The sequence below is a fragment of the Canis aureus genome, chromosome 16 (genome assembly GCF_053574225.1).
Source record: "Canis aureus isolate CA01 chromosome 16, VMU_Caureus_v.1.0, whole genome shotgun sequence".
In the NCBI taxonomy this organism is placed as follows: domain Eukaryota; kingdom Metazoa; phylum Chordata; class Mammalia; order Carnivora; family Canidae; genus Canis; species Canis aureus.
Window position 1 is genome coordinate 30,949,039 of NC_135626.1, and position 27,909 is coordinate 30,976,947.

Below are 27,909 nucleotides of genomic sequence, written 5' to 3' on the forward strand. Positions count from 1 at the left end.
AAAAATTAAAAATGCTGATTACTATTAGTATTATTGTTAAGAAGTGTTAAGACATACAAAGTCGGTTTTTTCATTAGATGTTAACTTTTCATAAGTGTTAATGTATTTAGCCAGAAGTGAATTCAGGCAGCCAACATTGAAGTTCAAAGTATGATCTTGTTCCAACTTTTTGCCGTTTCCCTTGAAATAATTACTAGCCCCCCCACACACAATATCTGATATTAGCATTTAAATCACATGAAATGAAAATGGTGAGGCTTCATTTCTTGTTACTAATTTTTGTAACCTCCAAGAGGGATTCTTGGTTTTGCTGATTATTCTGCAACTTCCAGGTTCCCTCCAGATGTGAAGGAAATTGCTTACTTGGTTGAGATGCTTGTACTTACTTGATGAAGTACTTGATTCCATCTGCTGTGTAAGCTTCCTCCCACCCGTAAGGTAGGTCTAGAGTGAAGGGAAACCAAAAATACATTTAATAAGATGATAAAGATAACTTTATTTCCTGGATGCAAACTTCCCCCATCTTTACAATTATTTGAGTACATTTCTTGTACAAAATAATTTTCTCGAGAGGAGGAATTAAAACAATTCAGATGAGCTTTCAGACTCAGCATCTTTAGAACACAATAAATAAGTCTCAAACAGTTAACAATCTGCTTTAGTTGCATTAACTGGATTATGACTTGTCATTTACATGGTGTGAGCATTTTTGTCAGCAGGATTCAAGCAAAAATTTTTGGTGCAGGGGATGGTTTTTGCCTGAAGGCAGAGGATGGACAAGATGGCCCCTGCTTGTCTATTCTGGCTCAAAGTTTCCTTAATTGGCTCCTTTTACATTCTTCCGTTCAGCTCTACAGGGAATTGGTGCACGAGTGCCAGATCAGCAGGGGTTTGAAAGTAGCTTCTGGACAAGACCAAATTCCTTGTGAAGTCTGAAAGTTTAGCAAAGTGATTTACAATGGATGGTGGTATTTTATTTTGTTAATTAAAAATTTTGTGTACTAAACAGAAATGGCCAAACAATTTGCTTAACTTAGCTTTCATTTCTGTAATGGGATTGAGAGTAGTTAGTGAGCTATAAAGAAATGCAGATTGAAGTAAGCAAGAAATTATTTGGCCATATTTCTGTAAATGAGTACATTTGTGACCTCATCATATCAAGAGAATAGGCCCATGTTGAGGTAGCCACATTCTCTTATATTCCAGCTATGGATGATACTCTTCTAGAATACAATGGTTTCTATCTCTCTGCTATATCCTGACGTGCTGCGAAGGATTTTAATTGACCTTCTGGATCAGTCCTTTAATCTTGGATAGTCATGGCTCCATTGATGGTATAATATACATTAATGCACTAAAGAACAGACTCCATGGCTCAGGTAGTCTACTTTGAAAAGTAACTGAGCTTCCACAATAGACCACTGATTTCCATTCCCCTAAGTCTCAGCATGAGGCAGAGCAAAAATGCACAAATCCGTAACTATTTGAATGAAATAAAACCTTACTCCGTCATCATTCACTTCTTCAAGATTATTCTTTGAGAACAGTTTTGAATATGTTGTTTTTATAATTAAGAAAAGAAAAGCTTTATTTTATATCTATTTCCAATCCATTACAAGTTGTATAAAAGAGGACCTTGTCTAAAAATTCTGTAACCATTTCCTTTGTAGATTAACACAGGCCACCTAGCAATTTCTTTGCTCTCTTAGTGAATAAATGTTCTTATTTTAAGCAGAAAATGAGGAGCGTCTGGGTGGTTCAGTCAGTTCAGCATCTGCCTTTGGCTCAAGTCATTATCTCTGGGTCCTGGGATAGAGCTCAACATCAGGCTTCCTGCCTAGCAGAGAGTCTGCTTCCCTCTCTCTCCTTCTACCCCTCCCCATTGCTTGTCCTCTCTCATAAATAAAACAAATCTTAAAGAAAAAGAAAGTAGAAAATGAGCATTTCTGGGAAGTCAGCATAAGCAAATGATTGGCTTCTTTCAAGCCCCTGAAGTGACACTGTATCCATATCTTCTAGTAGTACCTGCCCAGCTAGATGGGCCATGATAAACTGCTTGCTACAATGGTTCAAGTGGATTTATTTCCTTTTTTCACACTTTCTGTGTTTTTTTTTTTTTTTTTTATTAACAGATCATCTTATTAATCACTGACAACCACCTTGCCTGCAGGGAAGAGTGTCATGACTATATAGGAGAATCTTGCTTTCATGATAAAAATGCTCAGAAATACCAGAGTATCTGGTCAATAAGGCAAAGACAGCTGAAAATTACATAGGAAGTCATTCTAATGTGACTAAGGTTTCTGTCCAAATGATTTGTTTGTCCAACCATTATGTATATACTTCTAGATTTTAAGTGACGGGTTTTTTTCATGAAAAGGAGAAAAAATGTACACTTTAGTATCTTTTAATTCACAGCATCATTTAAAAATTGAGACTGACATTGGAGTACTGCACATTCTCTGTGCCATCAGAATAGAATTCCTGCCCTGATTATTTTCTTACAATTATTAAACAAGGACTATAACTTCAAAACAGACTTATTAAAGGTACTAATCCATATCCATCTTAGTTAATATGGTTACTGAATGACAGTAGCCATAAAGATGATTCTTTTGTGTTAAATAATATACACAGCTTATGTTAGGATAAATCCTCTGTTCTGAAAAAAAATAAGCATTTCTTTTTAGAAGACTGAATGGTTTCTTCTTTTTTGTGCAGCTACTATAATCTGAAAAACAGAACTGGAGACTAAACTGATATTAATAATCTCTCCGTGATAGTTCAGTACTAGAAAACATAATCACTGTCCAATTATAAACTGAGAAACACAACACTGATAAACCAAGTAGTTTACTTTATACAAAAAGAGAACGTTTGATTTCCACAAGCTTGTATGCTTACAATAGACTCAGTTTTCCATTAGTAAATGATTTTATAGAAATAAAATAAATGATTTCAGTACAATTGTAACATGACCTAAATACTTTTCAATAATCATTATTATTCCAAGGCATTAAGTTTTTTCTCCATTCCTCTATCTTAAAACTATTATGACAACCATAATCACTTGAAATTGTTTCTGATTGGAAGTGTTTGTCTATAGACTCTCACTTAACATTCTTTCCATCAGAGATCATCTGTTTCCAATCAACCACTTCATGGGGATGACTCCAAAATCTTCATGAATATCTTGCCAAAGTAAGAGTATTATACATATTTAGCTGTCACCTAAAACTCAACATATCCCATACTAAACTCATCATGTTTTCATACAAACCAGCTTCCTTCCAATTTTCCAGTCTATTTAGGTAATGAGATTCTCTTTGTCATATTTGGCCCATTCATCAAATTTGTATTGATCATTTACTATGTGTTCAGTATTTTACTTTGTGTTCAACATGCAACGATGAACAAATAATCATGACCTTGGTCTTATGGAGCCTTAAAACATAATAATAAATAAAGACATCATTAAAAATATAAATAAGTACAATGATAGAAGAGTGTTGAATACTGTGAAAGAGTAACAACAGAGACAAAGCCTAAATCCCCAAACACACAGAGCTACAAATCAGTAAGAAAAGGCCAATGACAAATAGGAGTCTATGGAACATGTTGAACATTCAGGACATTGGAAAGACAAGTGCACTTAAACACATAAAAATATGCTTAACTTCACTCTTAATGAGACAAATACAAATCAAACTATTATGAGATGCTATGTATATGTTAGCAAAGATTAAAAAGTTGTTGAATAAGACACTGTGTTGAGAGTGTGAAGAGGCAGTCATTCCCATACTGATGGGAGTATAAATTAATGACATATTTATGGAAAGTTGTCAATATCGATGTAAAATCCTAAATGCTAATAATAACCACTGACATTTCTGACATTTATTGAATGGCTATATGCTGGACACTGTTCCAAGTACTACACATGTACCAACACTGTCAGGCCTCATGGCAATTCTAAGACATACTGCTATCATCTCCATTTTATAAACAAGGGAACTGAGGCACAGAAAGGTGAAATCATTTGCTCAAGTTACATAGCTAGCCAGTGGCAGAGTCCAGACTCTTAGGCACTACCCTCTCTGTCTCCCTGTACCATTTAATCCAGCAATTCTTCTAGGAATTTAGCCCACAGATATGCTCTCTGTACCAGATTATTAATTGTTTTTTTTTAAAAAGGATTGGCAATAATATAAATAACCACCAATGAGAACTGAATGAAGATAGCATATCCCGATAAAGGGATATTGTCCAGCTGTGAAAAAGAACGATGAAGTAATATATGTACTAGTTTGAATGGGAGTGTGGGATAAAGGATCTCTGGTGGAACTGGAGTTAAGAAGGTATGGACATGGGGAGGAACACTCTAGGCTAAGCAAACAGCATGTGCAAAGGCTCCAGGGATGGGAAAAGCTTGGCACATTTGAGGAACTGAGAGATCATTGTTGCTGGAGCATAGTGAATGAAGGAGGGGAGAGAATGATACAAGATTTGGCTGGACAGATAAGCAAATATGACTATATGGGGTTTTGCAGGGCATGTTAAAATTGTTTGAGAGTTTCTTAAAAAAGAAGCAGGAGATCTGCTTCTCATTAAGATGAGGAAAACTGCAAAGAATTTTGCTCCCACCGTATGTGGGGAAAGCTGTACAACCTGAAAAATATAATGATTTTTATGAGTCCCTCAGAGACTGAGTTCCTTACCTGAGTTGACCCTGAAGTGAACTGAATTCCAAAGGGTGAAGAGCCCCTCCAAGAAAAGATGGGGCACATGAACTCTTTTCTCTTGGCAGAGCACAGTAAGAAATGTTGCCATAAAAATGGGTAAGAAAAAAACATCTAAAATCATAACAAGGGCTGATTATGGGCTAGCATGATAGTTTTTAGTATTCCTGGGAGCTCCCCGCCCTCCCCAAGGAGAATCTGTTCTCTATAAACAGCTCCTTTCTTTTCTTTAAAGATTTTATTTATTTATTCATGAGAGACAGAGAGAGAGAGAGAGAGAAGCAGAGACACAGGCAGAAGGAGAAGCAGGCTCCACGGAGGGAGCCTGACGTGGGACTCGATCCCGGGACCATAGGATCACAATCTGGGCTGAAGGCAGGCGCTAAACCACTGAGCCACCCAGGGATCTCTTAACAGCTCCTTTCTTACAAGAAAGATTAGGGGTCAGCAGGAGACCTGAGGGAGCCCCCCTCCCATTGGGTGGTGCAAGTTCATGCAATACCTGCAAAGTTTCGAGGAGGGGAACAGGTATACCATCAATGTTCTGGGCCCTGCATGAGTACAAGATGATGGCCAATTGCTATAGGGGACAGGTATAAAACATGCACAGGCCTCAACCCTCCCTGATATGAAGGAATAGCTGGCTGTGGCTGGAGAAAAAGCAAGAAATACTCCCCGATACTCCTCACCCTGGACAGGACACCGAGTGACATGAAGCAAAAGACAAAAAGACATTGGTTCCTGGGGGACAGAAATTGTCACACCCCCAATGCCTGTCCAGACTCCAAGAAAAAACTTTTTGTCCTGGTTGGGGGCAAGGAGCTGTAAAAAACCTGATGTCTTCATCCTGCATCAACACTTAGGTCACTGGAGCGGCAAGGGCAGGAAACATTTCAAATCCAGAATCCTACACCTATACAGAGCAGAGTCTGACTTCCACAGGGAGAGGGGCAGGAAACCCACTTGAGCACTGAATAGGAGGTAGGTTGTCTGCCACTGGGGAGGGACAAGAAGGCTGAGAAAGTCCTTCCCCTGTGAATTGGGCACAGGGCCTGCTAAACCAGAGACTGGGGAGGGAAAACCAAGAGCCTCTCCCCAACCCTTACTCTCCACATACACCTCTAACCTTGCACTAGGCAAAAAGCAAGAGCCCTCTACTTGTGGGGGAGGGCAAAGGAGCAACATTCAATATCCACATCCACTGTGATGTGTATAGAGCCTGCTGCCTGCCAGCTGAGGATGGAGCAGAAACACTGAAAAAAACCCTCCAGCATCCTGACCTTACATAAGCATAAGAGAATGGCAGACAACCACTGGAGGATGCTAAATTCATTGTAACCCTAGAAATGAAATGTAAACCCAGCTTGCCTACAAAGGAGACTGAATTCTCCATGCCTGCCTCTACCACCTGCCACGCTAATGGCCTAACAGGGATGAGATAGGCTCACTTTTGGGGTTAAATAATAGTTATCCCAGTGTCTATGGTTTTATACATTCAATGTCTGACACTGAATCAAAATTATGGAATACAGGGGATCTCTGGGTAGCTCAACGGTTTAGCACCTGCCTTCGGCCCAGGGCATGATCCTGGAGTCCTGGGACTGAGTCCCACGTTGGGCTCCCTGCATGGAGCTTGCTTCTCCCTCTGCCTGTGTCAGAAGGGAAAAAATAAGAGAAAAAACAGAGATCATTGTCAAAAGATAAAACTATCAACAGAACCAGATCCAAGGATAGACAAAATATCGGTCTTTAAGATAACTAAACAGTAAAAGATCTAGTGGAATCTGGTGAGTTATGGTTGCATAACCTTGTAGCAATGTTCATTACTAAGGTATATTGTGCAGAAGGTGGATGATTGTGTTTGTGGAGGCCTGGAGTCTTGTGAAATGGTGTGACAGGAAGATAGAGGGCCACGTGAATTGAAGGGATTTGTGAGAATGATTGGAATAATGAGCCTCAGACTTATAGGGTTATATACTGAATGAGAAGACAAGTAAAAACTACAGTGGAGGCTGAAGGATAAAGATAGGTGGGTAGTCTGAGGATAATAGAGCATGCAATGAGCTAGAAAAGTGGGAGGTTTGAGTGGGAGTTTGAACCACTATCTGTGGATGCCAAGGCTCTTGGTGAAAGTGGGGGACCACAATAAGGTGGGAAAAAACAGGCAGGGGTGGGGGGCAGAAAAAAAGGAAGAGTAAAGGTGGTGGGTTCACATGGATGACAGGATGGCAGGAGCAGGGCTTAGAAGAGTGGAGAATGAGAATTCTGAGAACAAAATAAAGACAATACCACCGATCTCAGAACTCAAACAGCCAAATTTACTTGAAAAACACTTGCTAGTGTAATTGCTATAAAAGCTCAAATACATCTTACTTTTAGGATCTGTTATCTTGAGAGGAAGAGAGGGAGGGAAGGAAAGGGTGAGGGAGGGAGGAGTGGTGGTCGGGAAAGGATGAGAGAGAGATAGAGAGAGATCTAACTCACAGTAAGGTTTCCCTAGAGAATATCACAATCATAACATAATAGAATTTTCACTTGATTTGCAGTCAGAAAATCCAAATCTATATGTCATGTTCTTCAATTACAAAGTTGAATAACCACGGAAAAGTAATAATCTTGTGGAGTTTCAACTTTCTCATCTACAGTATACAACAGTGATCAATAGCCATTGTTTTGCCTAAGGATTATCATGAGATTGTTATAAGATAATGTAAACTATACAAGGATACACAAAAGGAGAGCATTATTAGTCATAGTCATGAAGAAAAACAGCTCATTCTTCAGAGCTTATAGTTCTAGAGATATATACAGTAAGGGATATCTAATATAAAAAATAAATATTAAATTATCCACAGGGGATATCTCTATTAAGGCATAGAACATTTTTTACAATCTGCTACTTAATACAGGAAATGATAGAGTCTCTTTCACCCATTCATTGAATGGGTGATGGTAAATATTTGGCAACCAGCTCTTAGTGCAGCGAGGAGCCCTGGTTTATAGCATTTGCTTATTTCTGTAGTGTGATTACTCCTACTATAACTGATTTCAGGCTACTAATGCGATGTCACTAACTACAGTGTTGGGGAGCAATGCCAAGTGGTACACCAATGTGCAGTGTTCCCAGATGTAACAGACATACATAAGAACAAAGATGATAGTATAGGAAAATGATAGTAGGAAAATGATTAGGAAGTGGTGAGTTTTGAGTATTTTTATTACTGTTTTAAAAAAGTAATTTAATTTACAGTTTAAAATTTTGATTTTTAATAATGGCCATGTTCGACAGCACACAAAATTCTTGCAAGCCAGTAGTAACCAGCTCCAGTATAACCAGTGTGGAGCCCATACCTTAGTCCTAACAGACATAAAGTTCCAAAAAAATCAAAGGAGAGAAATACCATTTTGTCCATTAAGTGATTACATGACACTGTATCAGCCTAGTCTGAGAGGTGGAGAAACAGTGCCCTAACAGTCAGCTGTATATTTATCAAATGTTCACACAGAGCTTTCTTTTGCCTGACATTCTTTCAGTTGTCTCATAAACATTAACTCACTGCATCCTCCTAACAATCCTTTGCCATCAGTGCTATTATTGACCTTATCTGATAAGAGGAAACCCAGGGGCCCAGACATTTAAGTAGCTTGCCCATTGTCACACTGCTAATAAATGGTACAGTCACAATTTGAACTCAAGCACTTTGGTGCTACAGCCTATACTTTTTTGCTGTTGTTTAAATATTTTATTTATTCATTCATGAGAGACACAGAGAGAGAGAGGCAGAGACACAAGCAGAGGGAGAAGCAGGCTCCCTGTGGGGAGCCCGATGCGGAACTCAATGCCAGGACTCCAGGATCAGACCCTGAGCCAAGGCAGACGCTCAACCACTGAACCTTCCAGGCATCCCTACAGCCTATGCTTTTAACCAGTGCTGTGCTGCTTCCACTTCCCTAACTTCTGGGTGCATGGTCAACCACCAAACTTCAAAATGGTAAAAAATACCTTTGTGCCTAGCTTTTTGAACAACCATAACAACAACAACAACAACAACAACAACAACAAAGAAAACAAAACTCCCCTATCTCAATCTCTGCATTACTACCCAGAGAAATGCTCTTTTGAAAGGAACCGAAATAATTTTTAGGCTTGAACACAAAGCAGTCTATTTTAGAGACATTTTATGTTAGATTTACAATTGTACAAGTTAATTCGTAGGTCTGAATCGCAGTACCAATTTTAAAAGAACTACTAGCTAATTTTACTATGAAAAAGGAATCTATTATACGGAGAGATGATTGTAACCTAAAAATAACCAAATAATGCAGTATTTTAAATATAAAAATATTTAATTTTTCTAAGGAAAAATTAAATTAATTAAAAATTAAAAAATTTCTAAGGAAATAATCTCTTAAAAAACTATATAGATTTCCTGAATTGTGCTTTAAACACTCCTTGAAATTAGACTTGCATAAACTGTAAACAGATATAATTTTAGATTCCTGGCCTGAGTTTTTACCACATGGTTACATACACCATTTAAACAAGCAGAGAGAGAGAAAAAAAAAGCAAATGACATATATAATGTAGAAAGATTTTATGTTTCTATATTTGTATGTCTCAAATTCAGAAGTTTAAATGGTAACATAATTAGATATAATTTATTTCTAGTTAGAAGTCACTCATTGAGCAAGTTAAAAAGCTGTAACATTAAATGAACAACATGGTAAAAATATTTGTAGAGGTTATTTGGTGGTTCATAGTCCTCTTTATCTTGTTGTCACCATTCTGGTCAAATATTACTAGTGTCCACTTAATAGGATGGAAGAAACTAATATTCATTTTCTACGGTTCTCTTTCCAACAGATGCAAAACTCAGTGTTTTTACAGTTGAAAGTCTTTTATTTCCAGTTAAGATCATGGGGTCCAGATACCTGAGAAGCCAGTTTAAGCATTCTTTCTTATACCGTTAACTCTCATCTCATGACCCAGACTGAAGGTGAGAATGCAGGATTCTATTGGCAATTATCTTAGGGCATTTATACGCTGGGGGAATGATCTGTTTGTAGGCATGTTTTGCTCAAAATCAAGGACATAAAATGGACTTCATTCCATGCACTAATATAAATCAGCATAAAACTTGCTGAAGCTATCCTCACTAGAGTGTGAGATCTTTCTCTGTATAATTAGTCTGAAGAGATGATGTATGTGTGTGTAAGGGGAGTGGGTGGGGTTCCTAATCCTTTTAGTGTATGAAGATAAACAGGATTTCCTTAAAGCACTGCTATTATCAGAGTAATAAACATATTAAGAGGTTAGTGGCTACTGAACATGAATTAATAGACCTAGTAGAAGGGGGAAAAATGAATTCCACTTATTTTTTCCTTTTTTTTAAAGAGATTTTATTTATTTATTCATGAGAGACACACATACAGAGAGAGAGAGAGAGAGAGAGAGAGAGGCAGAGACACAGGCAGAAGGAGAAGCAGGCCCCATTCAGGGAGCCCGATGCGGGACTTGATCCAGGGACTCCAGGTTCACTCCCTGGGCCCAAGGCAGGCGCTAAGTCACCGAGCCACCCAGGCGTCCCCCACTTATTTTTTCTACACCATTCAGGAAAACTGATTTAGTGACTAGAGGTGTAGAGTTACTGTCAAGGAAGCTTGATATTCACTGGTTAAATCTAACGGCAGTATGTTGGGTAGCCCAAAATAGACACCACTATTTGCCTGCAACTAGCAGGTTGCCTGAGAGTAATAGGCAGACAGACTTGATCTAAGAAAACAGGAAGAGCAGTTTGTTAACTTGGTCAAAATGCTTGATTCAACTGACAAGAGGAATTAGTGTACCTCTTAAGGTGATTTCATGAGTACATCAATGGAATGTCATTAGTGTTCTACTACCATAACATATTTATAAAAGTATCCCATACCAGAATACCAGAATTCTAGAAATTATGTATTTTGGAAGTGAGCTTTCAAGAAAACATATGTTATGGCTGTATATGTTTTCTTGTAAACTTAGCAGCCTAAGACAATACCCACTTCTCAGCTCACAGTCTTGAAGGATGGAAGTCTGGCATGGCATGACTAGGTTCTTTGCTCAGGGTATTAAAACTGAAATCAAGGCGTCAGCTGAGTTTTGTTTTCATCCCCAGGTTCTGGAGGGAAATTTGCTTCCAAATTCATTTTTTTGTTGGCAGAATTCAGTTCCTTGAAGCTGTAGGACTTAAAGGGCTACTCTCAGCTTAAACATAGCTGGCATTCTTTGCCACGAGACCCCTTCCTCTTCAAGTTGCAATAGCATGTAGCATCTTTTTCAAGCTTTCAATTTAACTTCTCTGTCTTTGATTTCTAGACTCAGATTTAAAGGGCTTGTGTGGATAATCTCCCGTTTTAAGGTCAACTAATTATATATGCAAAATCTCTTCACAGCAGCACCTAGATTAGTATTTGGTTGAATAACTAGTAGAAATTGTGTATATATACCAGTGGCCAGGAGTTTGGGGGGGAGGCACCTTAAAATTCCATCTACCACAATGATCATATTATTTATTTCATATAGTGTCTAAATCAGAAGTGTGAGACTTTTTTTGTTCCCAGGAAATGTCACTGACAAAAATATATCAAAAACCACATACAAATTAAAAGAACTTTGTAACTAATTTCAGTTTTATTTTTATTTTTTTAAATTTCAGTTTTATTTTTAAAGGAGATGTGTAAACTACCAAAGTAATCGACAATTTAAATTAGACATGGGATTATAAACTTTTCTTCCCAAGTCAAGAAAACTAAAAATGTTTTGTTTTTCATTCATTCTTCAATAGGAGAAGAGAAAGGATAGAAAAAGAGAAGTAAGCAAGAGAATGAGAGACCAGAAGGTAAAGATGATAAAGAGATGAAAAAAAAATTCTCACTGCTCCTAACAAAATTGGGTATAAAGCTTATAGTTGTGTGTATAATTACAGACTATATTAAAAAAAAAAGCAGGAGAGACAATATATAAAAGGGACTAGGGCAGGTTAAATTCAAGCACAGTTTAAGTTTCGCAGGTAAAGTGAGTTTGGCTATGGTGGCCTCAAATCTTCAGGTCCCATCGCTTGACCTGATTTAGAATCTTATCCAAGCTGGTAGAGCCAGTCAAAATCTCCTTTAGAACCTGTCCAGTATGGTAACCTCTGCTGAATATTCTTCATAGTGCTGTTGGCTCCTTAAATCCCCAGACCCTGATCTGCTAGAAACTTTGCTCAACACCTTTTCTACTCACATTTATTGAATGCTTACTGTCCCAGGCCTGGTAGCATGGTGACCAGGTTCAGAACAGTGCCTTACACACATATACACTGGTTACTCAAGAAACTTTCTGTTGACTGACTAGAGAAATCTGCCTCCCATGACGGCTGACGGTTCAGTGAATCCTGCACATATTTGAAATTCTACTGTTGTTCTAAGTTCTTTGTACTCACCAGGCGAACTTTCTCACAAATATTTGCACAACTGTTATTTGTAGATTTTGACAACAGGGTAGTGGAGGACCATCAGATAGGCAATTTTACAAACACTGACATAGACCAGATGAAATTAAATCAAGATCATTAAAAACAACAACAACAAAAATCAAGATCATCAATGTTTCCCATACTGAGGATAGTGATAACTCTAAGTATCGCTAATTCCTAACCATGTAGCATTTTGCTGTTGACATTGTCTTTGAATGAAAAAAAAAAAAAAAGAAGTCTGTTTATCTGGAAGTCTGCTAAGGATCTCAGGCAAAATAGAACAAATCATAAAATCAAATGTTTTGGGTATTTGTCTTTAAGATTTAACTTTTTATGAAGTGTATGTTTTAAAAAGATTTAAAGAAAAGCAATAAAAACCCCTTTGTAGAACAAGGGAATTTTTAAAATAATAACTTGCATGCAGTCAGATAAACTCAATATGAATGAGTTACAAATTCAAATAAAAGTATTTGATCTTTGCCTTTCCTCCTCTACAAAGATTAGCACTTACAATATAATGTCCACTTAAAAATTTTTTTTAACAATCCATAGTATAGAATTCAGAACCCCTTTAAAAGCACATATCTATAAAAGGACTCATACTTGAATGTTCATATGAGCTTTTGTAATAGCCCCAATTCAGATGTCCATCAATTAGTGACTAGATAAATAAGTTGAATATCAATCCAGTGGAACATCACTCAGCAATACTGATAATTAATATACAACACCATGGACAAATCATAAAAGCTCTATATTATCAGTAGAAGATGTTACATACTTTTAGTATAATATGAAATTTTAGGAAAAGTAAAACTATAGTGACAGAAAGTAGATGCCTGAGACCAGGAATAATGGAGGAGACTGATTATACAGGGGCACATGGCAAAGTCCTGGAATCATGGTGATGCTATGTAACTGCAAATATTGTCAAAACTCAGTGACTTGTATACTTACATTTTATTGTATATAAATTACACCTATTAATTTAAAAGAGCAGAGGGAAATCTTTCAAAGCAGTGGTATGAACAACCCCATTAAAAATGTTGGGGTCCTTGGTGGCTTAGTCAGTTAAATGTCTGACTCTTGATTTTGGCTCAGGTTGTAATTTCAGGGTCATGACATCGAGCCCCACATCAGACTCCACGCTCGGCAGGGAGTCTGCTTCAGATTCTTTCTCTCTCCCTCTTCCTCTGCCCCTCCCTCAAATAAATAAATAAATCTTAAAAAATAAAAAAAATTTAAAAGACACTTTAAAATATGGCTTCAGTCTGTTTTCATCTTCATGTCCTATTAATCCCATTTGTCTAGCCACTGAGCTATTTCTTAGAATATACTATGTCTGTCTTTCCCTCTATGCTTTTCCAGATACTGTTCTTTCTACCTGAAATGCTCATCACTATGGAATACAGTCACTCAATAATCACTTTTGAATGAATTTCAAAGACCATCGTCATGTACTAGAGTTTCTTTGTCAGCTTGTAGGCAGATCTCTGACATAGGGACCTTTCAGTTAGGAAATCTATCCAGAATTTTTTCCTTTGGTGGAAAATTTACATATAGTGGAATGTACAAATCTTAAGTGCACATTTACTGAATTTTGACAAATGCCTAGAGCTATGTAACCCCAAACCTTTTCAAGATATAGAATATTACCATCATCCCAGAAAGATCCTTTTCCAGTGGATTCTTAACTATCATCCCCCCAGAGGCTAACACTGTTCCAATTTTTAAAAATATTATAACTTTTACTTTTTGAATTTCCAGTTAGTTTTTAAGAATTATTTACATTTCTCTGCTTAGACAGCCGATTTTTGCATTGATTGTTGAGTATATTTTCTTGTACATAGTTATAACAGATACTCTTAAAGTCCTCGTACCAGCATCTAGATCTTCGGGGACTTGACCTCTGTTCTTTGTCTTTTCTCTTGAAAAAAAAAAAAAAAAAAAAAAAAAACAACGACTTTTTCCTGTTTGTTTTTACATTGGGTAACTTTGATTTATGTTTAATAAATTATGAAAGTTATATTGTGGAAACTATAAATTCTCCTATATTACTCTGAAGAGTGTTGTTTGGACCAAGCTATAAGATCTATCTTTCGGGCAATGGCTCAAATCTCAGTTCAATTTTTTTTTTTTGCTTAAGCTGGGCTATTGCAATGGTCCCTGAACTTATATAGCATGGGTTCAGCCAGAGACTTGGGCCAAGGTTATTCACAGAATTTGAAGTTCCTTACACCTGGCTGTCTCCTCTCTGGGCTTTCCCCTTCACTTTCTAGTAGTAACAGTTGCCCCAAACTTCATATTCTAGTTCCATAGTCTATAAAGACTATAGGTTATCAGACTTTTACTGCCGTATGGGTCCTGCTAATAATAAGGCTTGTAGTAAGATGAGGCAAGCGAGGTGTCCAGGGTGCAAAATTTAACTCTCTGGCTTGCAAAGTGCTGTGTCAGCATGCAACAGTGATGCACCTAGGGTGCCTTGCTTGCCTTACCCTAGTCCCAGCCCTGGGTCCTATATCCTCACCCTGAAAGTGGAACAAATGAAAAACTTACCCCATGTTGGTTTCTTCTTCCAAGTTTTGACTAATCCCTGGAATCTGCCTGATTTTATTTACTCTCCAGAGACTTTAGGTGGTTGGTTTTTGTTTTTGCCCAGGGTTTATAATTTGGGTTGGGCAGGATGGTTAGTCATCTAGGAGCCTACTTGGCCATAGTGGAAGCAAAATTAACAGAATTTTTGAATAGAAAGAGAGCTCAGGAATCCTCTATTCAATTGTCTGATGTTACAAATGGGAAACTGACACCAAAATAGGTTGAAGAGCTTTGTCATGGAGTCAATTATAGAGAAAGACAGTAATGTAACTTCTAATCTAGTGATCATCCACTATGACATTCTGTGACAATGCTTTTTGAACAATTTCTATGCTGAATGTAAAAATGTACTCAGACCTCTTTTTCAAATGTAAATAGTGTATTAGCTCTCAATTATTCATTACTGCCTGCTTAACAGTTTGCTATTGTTATGAACTAAATGCATCCCCATAAAATTTGTATGTTGAAGCCTGAACCCCCAGTGTCCTTGTACTAGCAGACAGGGGCACTTAAGGAAATAATTAACATTGAATGAGGTCAGGGGTGTCTGGGTGGCTCAGTTAGTTAAGCCTCTGCCTTCTGCTCAGGTCATGATCTCAGGGCCCTGGGATCTGTCCCTCATCTCTGGGTTTCCTGCTCAGTGGGAGTCTGCTTCTCCTTCTCCCTCTCCCCCTAACCCCTGCCCCTGCTCGTGTTCTCTCTCAAATAAATAAAATCTTTAAAAAAGAAGTTAAATGAGATCTTAAGGGTGAGGGCTCTGATCCAACAGGATTACTGTCCTCATAAGAGACACCTTCCCCATGTATGCACAAAGGAGAGGTCATGTGGGGACACAGAGAGGTGGTGGCTGCTCATACGCCAAGAGAAGAGGTCTCAGAATGAAACCCACAGTCTATTCTGTAAATGCCTTTGTTTCTGGACTTCCCTACCTCCAGAACTGTGAGAAATAAATTTCTGTTATTTAATTCACCCATCTCCAGTATTTTGTTATGGAAGCTTGAGCTAACTAACACAGCTATATAAAATGGATCCAAATTTGCACACTGGTAAATCAGCTTACTTGACAGAATTACTTCAGCTTGACTACATAAAGGTAAATTCGTACTCTTTAAAGCACTTGAACTCAGAAATATAAAATCTGCCAATCGGTACAACAAAAATAAAGTTGTCTTAAGGGCTTAAATCCAGTACTTTGAGAAAATCTGTTGTGAGGCTGGAGACAAATGACGTTTCTAAACCAATTTCATCCTATTATTTTTCCTACTTATTTTTTAAATGCTTACATATAAAAATATTAATAGAAATCAGAGTTGGGGGCACTTGGGTGGCTTCGTGATCCTGGGGTCCTGGGACTGAGTCCTGCATCGGGCTCCCCACAGGGAGCCTGCTTCTTTCTCTGCCCATGTCTCTACTTCTCTCTGTGTGTCTCTCATGAATAAATTTAAAAAAAATTCTATAAATCCCTTAAATCATATCTTCCCAAATAGCATGTAAACAGGCGCCATGTAAGTGAAGGTCAGGCCCAAACACATACATCTTATTTGCAGACTCAGAAACTCAGCACCCTGATGCATGATGGACCTCTGCTCCTGCTGCCTTGCTTTCCATACCTTCTGGCCTCATGGTCTATTCTGTCATTTGGACTTCCATCTTACTCCTCAGATTCTCCAAAGAAAGCTGTTACTACCATCTCTTCTCATGGTATCATGGGGGCCACACTTCTCTTTTTACCCAAATATTTTTGATAATGTGTCCGTGGTGACCTAGCCTGTCATCTTGTCACATCTTTAGGTTAACCCAACCCGGCACAGCCTAGACATGCAGCAGTAACCAATCATCAAATAGAAGGTATTTTAGTGAATACAAATTACGAAGTACTGAGTATAATTAGGAGTGCATTATCTCCTAGGATTTCAAATCATATTTTCTTTATACAATATTCTTTTATTTCTTCCCCTTCTCTTTCTTTTGTTCATTGCTACTTGCTGTTGTAATCAGGTGGTCTGTTATGGTAACATTAGGTCACACTATATCATTTCTTACTCCAATTCTCTTTTATCCTACCTCTCTGTCTGGCAGTACTTAGTAAAGATCATCCATATCATAAGAAGCTAAGAAATATGAGAGTTATCTCTCATTTGATCAGTGATGATTATAATTTCGGACAATTCAGGATGAAAACACAATTTTAGCCAATTTTTATTTTTATATATTGACATGGTTTGATGGATATAAACAAGCATTCCAAGTAAGTTAGGAGCCAATTTGGCCAACTCTCCCCTTAACTTTATACTGTTCTACTCAGCTATAGTAAGACCCCAATGCATTTCTTTTCCCCTTCATTGAATTAGTTTAATAAATTACTGACAAAAAGAAAAGTTGTTATATTTGGGGATCCTGATAACAAAATACTGTGGCAGAAGGTTATCCAACTACTTTGCTGGTTCACTAATTTAAAAATGTAGTTTCCTACTTTCAAGTGCACCTTGATTTGAGATAATGATCTTTATTTAAGGATATATATATATATATATACACACACACACACACACACACACACATATATATATACACACACACACACACCATATATATATGGTAATATATATATGTTATATATATGATAATATATAAAGATTTTATTCATTTGTGTGTGTATGCGTGTGTGCATGAGAGACAGAGAGAGAGAGGGAGAGAGAGAAAAAACACATAAGCAGGGGGAGAGGCAGAAGCAGAGGCAGAAAGAGAATCTCAAACAGACTTTCCGCTGAGCATGCTGCCCAATGCAGGGCTTAATCCCACAATCCTGAGATTGACTTGAGCCGAAATCAAGAATTGGACACTTAACCCACTGAGCCACCTATTTAAGGATGTATTTTATTGATTGGATAAATACCTATAACTAAGGACTTTAAGTACTTATTATTAAAGAAATGCTTCAAAAGTTCTTAAAAGTTTCTTGTTTTAAAGCAATTCTCTTTTAATTTTAATATTTTTATTTGCTTAAGAAATCAAACATAAATACACATATCTAAATATGAAAGATTACAATCTAGAGAGAAACTTCTGATTGGTTCTTGTATTGACTTCTTAAACTCATTTAGATGGAGTTTAAATTAACTGCCTTCTATGAATGATATCAATCACTGCATAGAATAAAATCGATCTTCCTTCTTCTTTTTTTTTTCATTCTTAAATATAGTCATACCCGAAAAAAAAGTAAAAATGCTCCAACTACCCTGAACTTTTGCTTTTCCCAACGGAGGTCATGCTCCTTCACTCATCTCTGCATTTGTACAGGCTATTAATTCTGCCTACAGTCACTGACTCCTTTTCTTCTCTGCTTTGTAAGCTTCTGCTCTTCAATCCGGAACCAGCTTAGATGGTACTTTCTGTGTGCATCCTCACCCAGTTTCCTTGGCAGAGTCCAATCTCCCTCCTTTATGGTACTTCCATGGTTTGTACCAGGTTCTATCACAGCACTTACTACTCTTTCATGTAAAACATGAGTTCCTTGAGGGCAAGGACCATGTTTATCTATATTTGTATCACTTTCTGGTATGTGATATATAGTCTTTGGTGCACAATAAGTGCTAACAATGGCTTGATGAGTTCTCACACCTCAAGAACTAAGACTTATCCTCAGATCTTTAAAAAAAAAAAAAAAGCAACACTGCCTGGAGAGATTTAGAAAAATTTGGCATTTTCACAAGGAATGCTTTCAGGTGAAAGTGACAAACTACCCAATTAGATGGACATATAGGGGTTTACTTTTTAGGAGCTGGGGAGGTTTCTCAACAATAACACCAAGGTCCCAGGCTCTTTCTACTGTAGCATCCTTCGTGTATAGGCAGTTCATCCTCACTCCTTTCACCTTGTGGTTGAAGAGGGTCTCCAAAACTACAGGCATTATATCCACATTGAAGGCAGAAAGGAAAAAGCGGTGGTCCAGCTCTGGCTGTCCTTGTCTGTTAATCGAACGCCTCTCCAGAAATTTCTAAGCAGACTCTTGTCGGTATCTCATTGGCCAGAATTGAGTTGTGGTGCTACCCCCAGATGTAGGAGGCTGAGAAAGCAAGTACCTGATTTTATAGTTTCAAATATGATTGACAGAGTCAGGCAAACATTGAACTAGCCATAGGTGATAATAAAACAAAACAACAGGAGAGTGGTTTAAGGTTAAGATATTAAGATACCAGGTTTGTCAGAATAAGTAGGCCTGAGACTTTGGGGGACCCTCAGGTATCAGTGCAAATGGGCATATAGTTAATTATTCATGTTGAGATATTTTCTCAACTGTGGTTGCTTCTAATGGCATAAATAATGAGATATCCATTTCAATCTTGCATCTTATAATTCTTCCAGTGCTTTTAAATTACGACGTGTTTCCTTTGTCTCCCATTCACCTCAACTTCCTTTTGGTTCCATCACTGCCATTCAAAATTTCTCTGAGCCAAATCTTAAATGTTTCATTCTCTATAAATGTTTTACTGATTTTAAAACAATTTCCCTACTTATTCTTCTGAGCTATTAGCACTTTGTATCATTCATAAAATACTTAGTGTCTTCGACTTTGCATTATGATAATTTGCACAAATATTTTATTTCCCTCCTTCCATAGACTGCTAACTCCTGGAGGGTACTGAGTCTTCTTCCTCAGACATACTTGGTTCCAAATGTATTATCTTGTGAATTGAATATTTAATCCATCTCCTCTCATTTGCTTACAGAGACTCTTAGTGTTGGAATGAAAAAAATGGGAATCAAGACCCACATGCATGAAAATAGCCATGGCTAACCTGTGACATGAATAAAACATTTCTATTCTGTGTTGAAAATGGTACTCCCTCCTTGTGCAACGGCTAGAATATAGCACCTCCTCTGAGCCAATGCAACTCTGAGGGCATGGAGCCTGCAATGGTACTGAACTTCCTGTGAGAATTATAAAAAGGTGGTCCTTCCTCTAGGAGATGAAGTCCTGTACCAGAGCATCCAGTTGGTTGTATTTCATCCCCCATGAACTCACCTGCCCTTTGCTTAAGGCACAAAATGCTCAATGCCCTACAGCACCTATACAGAAGGGGTTTCAGAAGAAAAGATTCATTTTCATCCAATATATCTACAAGTCTTTTGGGACTTCTCCAGGCTTTGTAGTGATGGGAAAAACATAGAACTTCACATTTTTGGATATGTCTAATTGTCCAAATTTCCTGCTACAAAATTTGTCTTTCTGTTTTTCCTATCTGATGGCCCAAAGACTTAACTTCTGATGCTATATATAATAATGTCTCAAAGCATTACATTGGCATTGAAGCTGCCTCCTGAGCAACACACAAGCACAAGCATGCTACTCTTTATCGGCAGAAACCATGAACATTGTATTTGATTATCAGACATGTGTGTGTACCTGTAAACACTTCTATTTAAAATCCAGTAAGTCAAGTCTACTTTAGGAATCTAATTTATAAACCCTGGGAATCTTAAACTTTATTTTTTCCCCACTGGATCACTGTCTTCTATTTCACGACCTACCTAATCACAATCACTTGCCATCCCACATTGATCACTGACCATCTAACAGTTAAGTATGGAGTTTTAAGGGACGCTGGGTGGCTCAGCGATTGAGTATCTGCCTTCGGCTCAGGGAGTGATCCTGGAGTCCTGGGATCATGTCCCACATTGGGCTCCCTGCATGGAGCCTGCTTCTCCCTCTGCCTCTCTCTCTCTCTCTCTCTCTCTCTCTCTCTCTCTCTGTCTCTCATGAATAAATAAAATACTTAAAAAAGTATTGAGTTTTAATTTGAAAATATTACTACTGATAAAAAGTTAAATGCTTGCAGTTAAATCTGTAGAAATATTTAAGATGTAGCAGTATTAAAAATTATTCTTTCTCATGTCCTCTAAGTAGCTTGGGAAAGGTCTGAAATTAATTAAAAAGAGAATTCCAGAAAATAAGGGGGTAGGAGGTAGAATCCTTTTAATGTATAATATTTTCTACTTGAGAGGTGTGATTTGGTAACCTTAATTGTGGTTATGTGTTAAGAATAAAAGTGAGATTATAAAATGTTGGTTTGATTTGATGACTAATCAAATACATTCTTAAAAATTATCAGTATAACAAATACAAAGGCTGAGGGCAGAAACACAATATGCATATGCTTAGGAAATTCAAAGTATCTAAAGATTAATTTTCTTTGTTTGAGGTACTTAACCAGGAAAGAAAAGGAATGAATTTATATTGCAAGGTTCCATTTATTCAATAATTTATTAATACATTTTGCTAATATCATAGGCTGAGTTAAAGTTTATCTTTGTATCATTTGACATATGATAGAATTGGATACAAAGGGCAGCCCGGGTGGCTCAGCAGTTTAGCTCCGCCGTCAGCCCAGGGCATGATCCTGGAGACCTGGGATCGAGTCCCACATCGGGCTCCCTGCATGGAGCCTGCTTCTCCTCTGCCTGTGTCTCTGTCTCTCTCTCTCTCTCTCTGTGTCTCTCATAAATAAATAAAATCTTAAAAAAAATAAAAAAAAAAAAGAACTGGATACAAAGATTTTGGCTAAAGTAGAAGATTAACCATCAGTTAAAGAATCACATATATGAAGATATATTTTTATTTTATATACTTAGATATTTTATTTTGAATCAAAACTTATAAGTATACATTCATTTGTCAATCTTTATAGGCCAAAGTTTTTTCTATGTTGATTAGTCCTCTGATTAGGGTTCTGTATTGTTATTTTTTTTTCAGAAACCACACTCAAAATGTATCAGCTATCATTTCCAGTTTCAGTTTCTTTAAAGTTGATTGAGAACAAAAAACAGTTATGAAACAATCCAAGAGCAGAACTCATCTAGACTTTTATAATTTCCCCCCAATCTTTTATAGATGACTCCTTCACATCTAATCAATAGCATTATAAGCTCACCTTTATCAAATCTTTCTAAAGCATTTAACTTAATTTTTTAAAAATAACTATTTCCATATTCATATTTCATTAAATTACAAATTATACAATTAATTTATAGTAGCAAGTATACCTGGCATTAATCCTTTTGGAAACAAACACAACCAACTCTGTAATACATTTTAACTGGCACCAGTTTAAGTTCAGGGTAGTACTGAAAAGAAGCCTATCAGATAGGAGCAGATATCACCCATGGGGATCAATCAGTATGCTTTATGGAGAGAAGGGATAGGCTGGTTAACCTGATTAAAATATTTTCTAACTTTTTGGAGAAAGTGGTTCTAAAAACACATACACACTATTAATGACTGTGGGGTATTTTATAATTTACTGAGAGTAATATTTTAAAATTTTACTATTTACCAGGATAATTACTTAACTATTCAAAATTATATACTTTAAAATCACTCAGCTTTTCTTGGGGTGCCTCGCTCAGTCACTTACATGGCCAACTCTTGATTTTGGCTCAGGTGATGATCTCAGGGTCCTGGGACTCAGCCCTATGTTGTGCTCCATGTTCAGCAGGGAGTATGCTTGAGGATTCTCACTCTCTTCTCCCTCTGCCACTCCCCCCTCCCCATGCACCCTCTCTCTAAAATAAATGAATGAATGAATGAATAAATACATTAAAAAAAAGTGTTTAAACCACTCATTTTTGGTTTCCACAATACTATACTTGCCTTATTTTCCATCTATCTTTCTGACCACTACTTTTTTTTTGTCTAGCTTATTCTATCTCTATAGACCTCTAAATTTTGTTCTTAGTATTCAGTCTTGGATCCCCTTCTTTTCTCAACTTAAATTCCTAATCTTCGGTGATCTCATAACTTCTGTCACTTTAAAAACCCTACACGTGCTGATGACTCTCAAATTTGGCCAGCACAGCCCTTTCTTCTGATTCCAGACTAATATAAGCAATACCCCAATAAAGTCTCCACCTAGATGTCTCATAGGCAAATTAGACATAATTTTTCCAAAATTAATTTGTTTCTCAAAAGCAGATCCTCCCTGAAATCTTCCCCATCTCACTAAGTGAATCTATTCTGGCCTCCATTCATCTCTTGAAGTGGGTAGCTAGCTCTTTCCCTTGGGATGAGCATCTTCTGGGATGCTCTCTACTTAGCTCATTAGATGGTTGACTCCTAGTCATCTTGCAAGTCACCACTTGAAAGCTTATCATGCAGACCAATCATCCCTGTCCTCCTCTCATTTCTATTAGGGCAACATGTACACTACAGCCACTGCACTTTTCTCAGTCTGAATGACATTTATTGGTCTTCCTGTTTATTATTCGTTTTCCTCAACCCTACATAAGCTCAGCAAGGCTAGGGATGATGTTGTTTCATTCATCCCGGTTTACCATGAATCTAACAAAATGCCTGACATACAGTAGGCCCTCAAAAATCTTTGCTGGAAAATAAATAGCACCTTACTTTTTTCTTTAGAACACTTGTAAGTATATAATAAAAGTTTTACAAGATGTGCAATTACTCCCTATCAAATGTATGCTCTGGGGAGGCCATGTCTGTTTTATACCCTTACTCAACATACAGTGTCTGACACATAGTAGGTACTCAATCAATATTTGTTGAAGAAAGGAAGAGAGGGAAGGAAGAAATAGAAGCAGTGAGATGACTGCAGGAGGGAACAAATCCTTTTATAGAAGTTCTTGGAGACTATGGTAATAATTGAAATACAAGCTAAAAGCATTCAATCCATCATTCAGTTGTTCTGCTCATATAATGTAAATACCTGTACCTTTGGAAACAGCTAGAGTCAGCATTTCACTCAACACAGATGTTTGACCTTATATCTATATAGCTCAAACTATTTTTTTTAAAAATTTTCTGACTATTAGTGTAGCCAATTTGAATAGGTCTGCGTTTCTTTAAGAGACATAGTTCTTGAATGAGTGCTGTGCTATTTAGTCAAGGCCAGAGTGTTGGGAAGCTCTGACCATGAGCTGCATGTTCATTGAAGTAACCTGGAATCTGTCCAGTTTCCTGACAGTAATGTTATAGCATAATGGTTGCCTAAGAACTTTGGTTATCGTCAACATCTGAATGGATCACAAAGGGAAAATTTCGCAACCCAGTCTTTTTTACATAAAGGGTGGCAACAAGAGGAAAGGTCATAGTATGGCTGAAATCTGCTATATCACTTGACATGACAGAGCTGGAGGGTGCTTTGCTTTCCAGAGTATACATACTCATTAAAAAAAAAAAAAAAGCCCAAAACCATGAGATTGTAACAGTAGATTATAATAACAAGAAAGATTCTTTGAAGAGAATAGCACAAAAAATATTTGTTTACTACAGTATCAAATTAAAGAGTCCAAGTTTCTGCCTACCAAGAATTCTAAGGTGACATCAGATATAAAAATAAAAAATATGTTTAAGTAGACAGAAAAAGCACATTTTAAAAAAAATTTAAAAGTGAATCTTTAAATATTTACCTCCTGAGAAATTTCCCTCTAGAAAGATTCTTAATTATACTTCATGAGCTCATCTGCATTATAATAGCACTATGTACTTGTTTTTCATTAACAAAAGATTTTGATTAAAAACTTTACATAGGTAGTGTTTCTATGTAGCTGACTCACATTTTATTAGTAGTGGTAGGTGTGCAGAAAGGGAATACACTGGTTTTGTACAGGAAATACTACAGAGATTTGGAAATCTAGGTCACATAACTGAGCACTGCTATAAAAGAAGAACACAAAGGCTCAATGCTTTTTTGTTTTTGTTCTTTTGCCTTCTGCTCAAATAAGAAAATCATGTTTAAAGAAAAGTTAACAATTAAATGCTTTGTAATTACATTTGGTTAAGTTACATGATAATTAGTTATAGCCATAATTATCCTTTTTGACCTCCACACAGTCTTATTAACATGTTACCTTCATATTTGTGGAGGTTATATTCAATGTGTACTAAGAGCAACCACTAGACAGAAAGCCAGATAATAAAATTTGTGCTTCTGTGAAATCTTTATCTGGAAATCTCAAAAACTGTTTTAAATACCAATTAAGTTTCTGTAGCATCATTAGGCACTAGAATTAAGAGAAGTTAAGAGAAGTTCCCCAAGTTAAGGGAAACTAGGCATGTCACAGGGCAAGCCAACAACTAAACAGGAAAGAGAGCATGCTCACTGCCCTGTACATTCCAACAGATTTGATGCTTCCATGGCTTTCTGAATGTGATGTCACAGTAAACACATATCTGCGTGATGTAATTTAGGGGCTAAAGGTGTCTGAAAATAACACAAGCACCACAAAATATTTTGACAGTAAAATATCTAAACTATATTCTCGAATGCAAATACACTCCACAGCAATGTTTTGAATGCATTGATGAGGTCTTTGGGAAATGGTACTATCTCCTTTGAGCATTTAAAAAAATGTTTACAAATGTGCATTTCTCATGAAACTTTTTAGTTCTTGAGAAATTGAGAACACAGCTCAGATGTTTTAGTCTACATATAAACTATCAAACAAGGACATTATTTCCTGGACTTTGTCTATACTCCTCTATTGGACTATTAATACTAAGGTAGGAGACCTGAGCTATATCGTCACTAACAATTCAGAAAAAGAACCGAAATCTTCCTCTAATATTTCCCACGATGGTTAAACCTAGTGCATGGATCATTTCTGATTAGTCAATTTTAGTTCAGATTTGACTCCTGAACTGTTTGTTAAAGAATAATGCTAGGTGCTGGGAGATGATGTCTCAGTCTCCTAACAAATGACACTGTTTAGATTGGCTTTACTCTGCAATTGCTTTATAACTCTGAACTTCAGGTTCGTTACTGGCAGAACCCTGCTGAGGAATTACTATTATGAACTATGACTGGGCCAGAGCCTCAAATACTCTGGTAAACAGCTTATTTAAAAATAATTATGTCATTGCATTTCATTAAAGAGAAAACAAATGACGGTTTCTACTTCAAAGGGCAACAACAACAACAAAGAGAATGTAGCTAAAAAAAATTCAGAAAATGAACAAAATTTGCTCTTCTCTTTGGGAAGATGTATATAATTCACCATTCTTTAGAAGAAAACTTCAAGGTCTGAGAGGACACAAGCGGCCAGGTGAATGTGACCTTCCTCCTTCCCAACCCCTAACGAATGAAGACACACAAAGAACTATGAAGCCCACAGCTCAGTGGGATGCAGCCAGCACACCCGTGCTTTCTATTGTTCAACTCTCTAGGAAGTCATATTATGTACTGGTATATTTTTCTTGCCTTCAGATTAGAAAAAAGAGCTCCATGATTTAAGAACTTTGTTTAACGTATTTATATTTTTAAAAAGAGCCAATGTGTTTCCGAAGGAAGTCTTTGAAGGTTGATTTACTGCGAGATACTTAGAAAAACCTGCCGCTGTCTGTTTCCTTAAGTTAATGTCAATTCACCATCTTCTCCAGCAATAAAAGCATTTTTTCTGCTCACAAAAACTCTCCAACCTGAAGCATAGCCATGCATCTGACAGAACTTTGTCAGTATCTTACTAATAAAGACAGACCCGCCTCTGGGTTACAACCTACATCATAAGACTAGGACAGCACCAAGATGCTTTTAGGAAAGGCTCAAATTGACAAAAGCTTTGCTCACAAAGAAAGGACATTACAGATACTTCAACTCTTTTTTTTTTTTTCATAGCCCCAAATCAGAACCGTAATTAAAAGGGTGCCAAAATACTCAAAGTTGGCTCTGGAAAATGGATCCATGATTGCCATACCCAGGGGACCTGTCCAGTCTGATGGGGGAGAACTCAGGGCTTAGTTTTGTTTTCAATCATGAAGCCATTAGAGAGGTGTTCTGCCTTGATGGTATTTGACCAATTATTTTCCTGAAGTAAACAGGATAAAGGGTAATTTGATCAATTACCCTTCTTGAAGTAAAAAAAATAAAAAAAAAGAAAATTTCCCTTGAGTTCTCTATTACTTAAATAGTTCACAGTTAGCCTAGTCTTACAGACATTTCTGTCACAAAGTCTGCACACAGCACACACAGTAGTGATGTGCTGCCTTAAGGGACATATTACTGTTAACGGCCCATCCAGTCATTTGATTATCATTGTTTGGTTAATGGCTTTTTAGGATAATAACTCTGATACAGACAATCAAATGCTTTAATTAGTTTATTACCCTTTTGTTTTTTTATTTCAGAACAGACCCAGGCCATATTTGACTTGAATGTGAGGGTACAGGGCGATACAACTTTATGGCTATGATAGACAAGTATAATCCTCAACTGGGTTCCTCAGTTTAGCTCGGTCTCCAGGAGTAGAGGGGGCTCCTAATCCATATTTTATTTATAAACAACATTTGCCTTTCAAGACAATATGACAAAAGTACAGAACATGAGGGGAAAGAGAGAGGCAAATGACAAAAAGGATGAGAAGTTTTTCTAAATGACTGTCAGCAGAGGGGAAAATGGAACAAATAAGATTGGAAAGGTGGGAAGGATATGGGATCCACTCTGTTTTGTACCCCAGATATCAGAACAAATGAGCTTATAAGAGAATTAATGGTTCCTACATTTTACAGGTGAGGAGACTGAGGCACAGGGAGGTTATGAGATTCATCAAGGTTATACTGCTCATAAGAGGCTGATGTGGAACTTGAACCCAGGAGACCTGGTTCTCAAGTCCATGCTGTTAGCCACTGTACTCCTTCTGCTATTATATAAAAATAACATAACAGTGTTAGAAGTTTTAAAAAGGCGAGGGGCGGGGTGGGAAACACCAAACATAAGAAGGCTAAATGTAAATAATGATCACCTCCAGGTAGTGGATTATGGGCAATTTTTCCTGCTTATTCATTCTTTTTCAGATCTTTGCAAAATAACAAAAATAAAGCTTAACACTTTTTTTTTATGTCAGTAGACAATAAAATAAAAATATTGCTGGCCTAACTAACATTCTCCCTCTTATCTTAGCACTTCTCAATTTAGAAAAACGAGGCACACGCTGAAATGACACGTTGCTGACAGCTATCAGAGCACATGGCATCCCTCCCTAGAAAAATCACAGAAACCTGGGCCCAGGCAGGGACACGTTCAGACTATAACTTCCAACACATGCTGTAGGATCAGCATAAGTTCAGT

General features: G+C 37.2%; 1 protein-coding gene across 24 annotated transcripts in view; it reads right to left on the minus strand.

The window, feature by feature from the left end:
- Positions 1–27,909, minus strand: part of STXBP4 (syntaxin binding protein 4) — a 213,793-nt gene that overhangs the window by 74,720 nt on the left and 111,164 nt on the right. For all 24 annotated transcript variants that reach the window (XR_013354387.1, XM_077852662.1, XM_077852663.1 and 21 more), the window contains one exon: positions 387–444. Coding sequence is in view for 23 of the 24 variants with exons in the window: in XM_077852662.1 (XP_077708788.1) it covers positions 387–444 (58 nt within the window). In the remaining variant the exon portion in view is untranslated. The remainder of the gene's footprint in view (positions 1–386; positions 445–27,909) is intronic.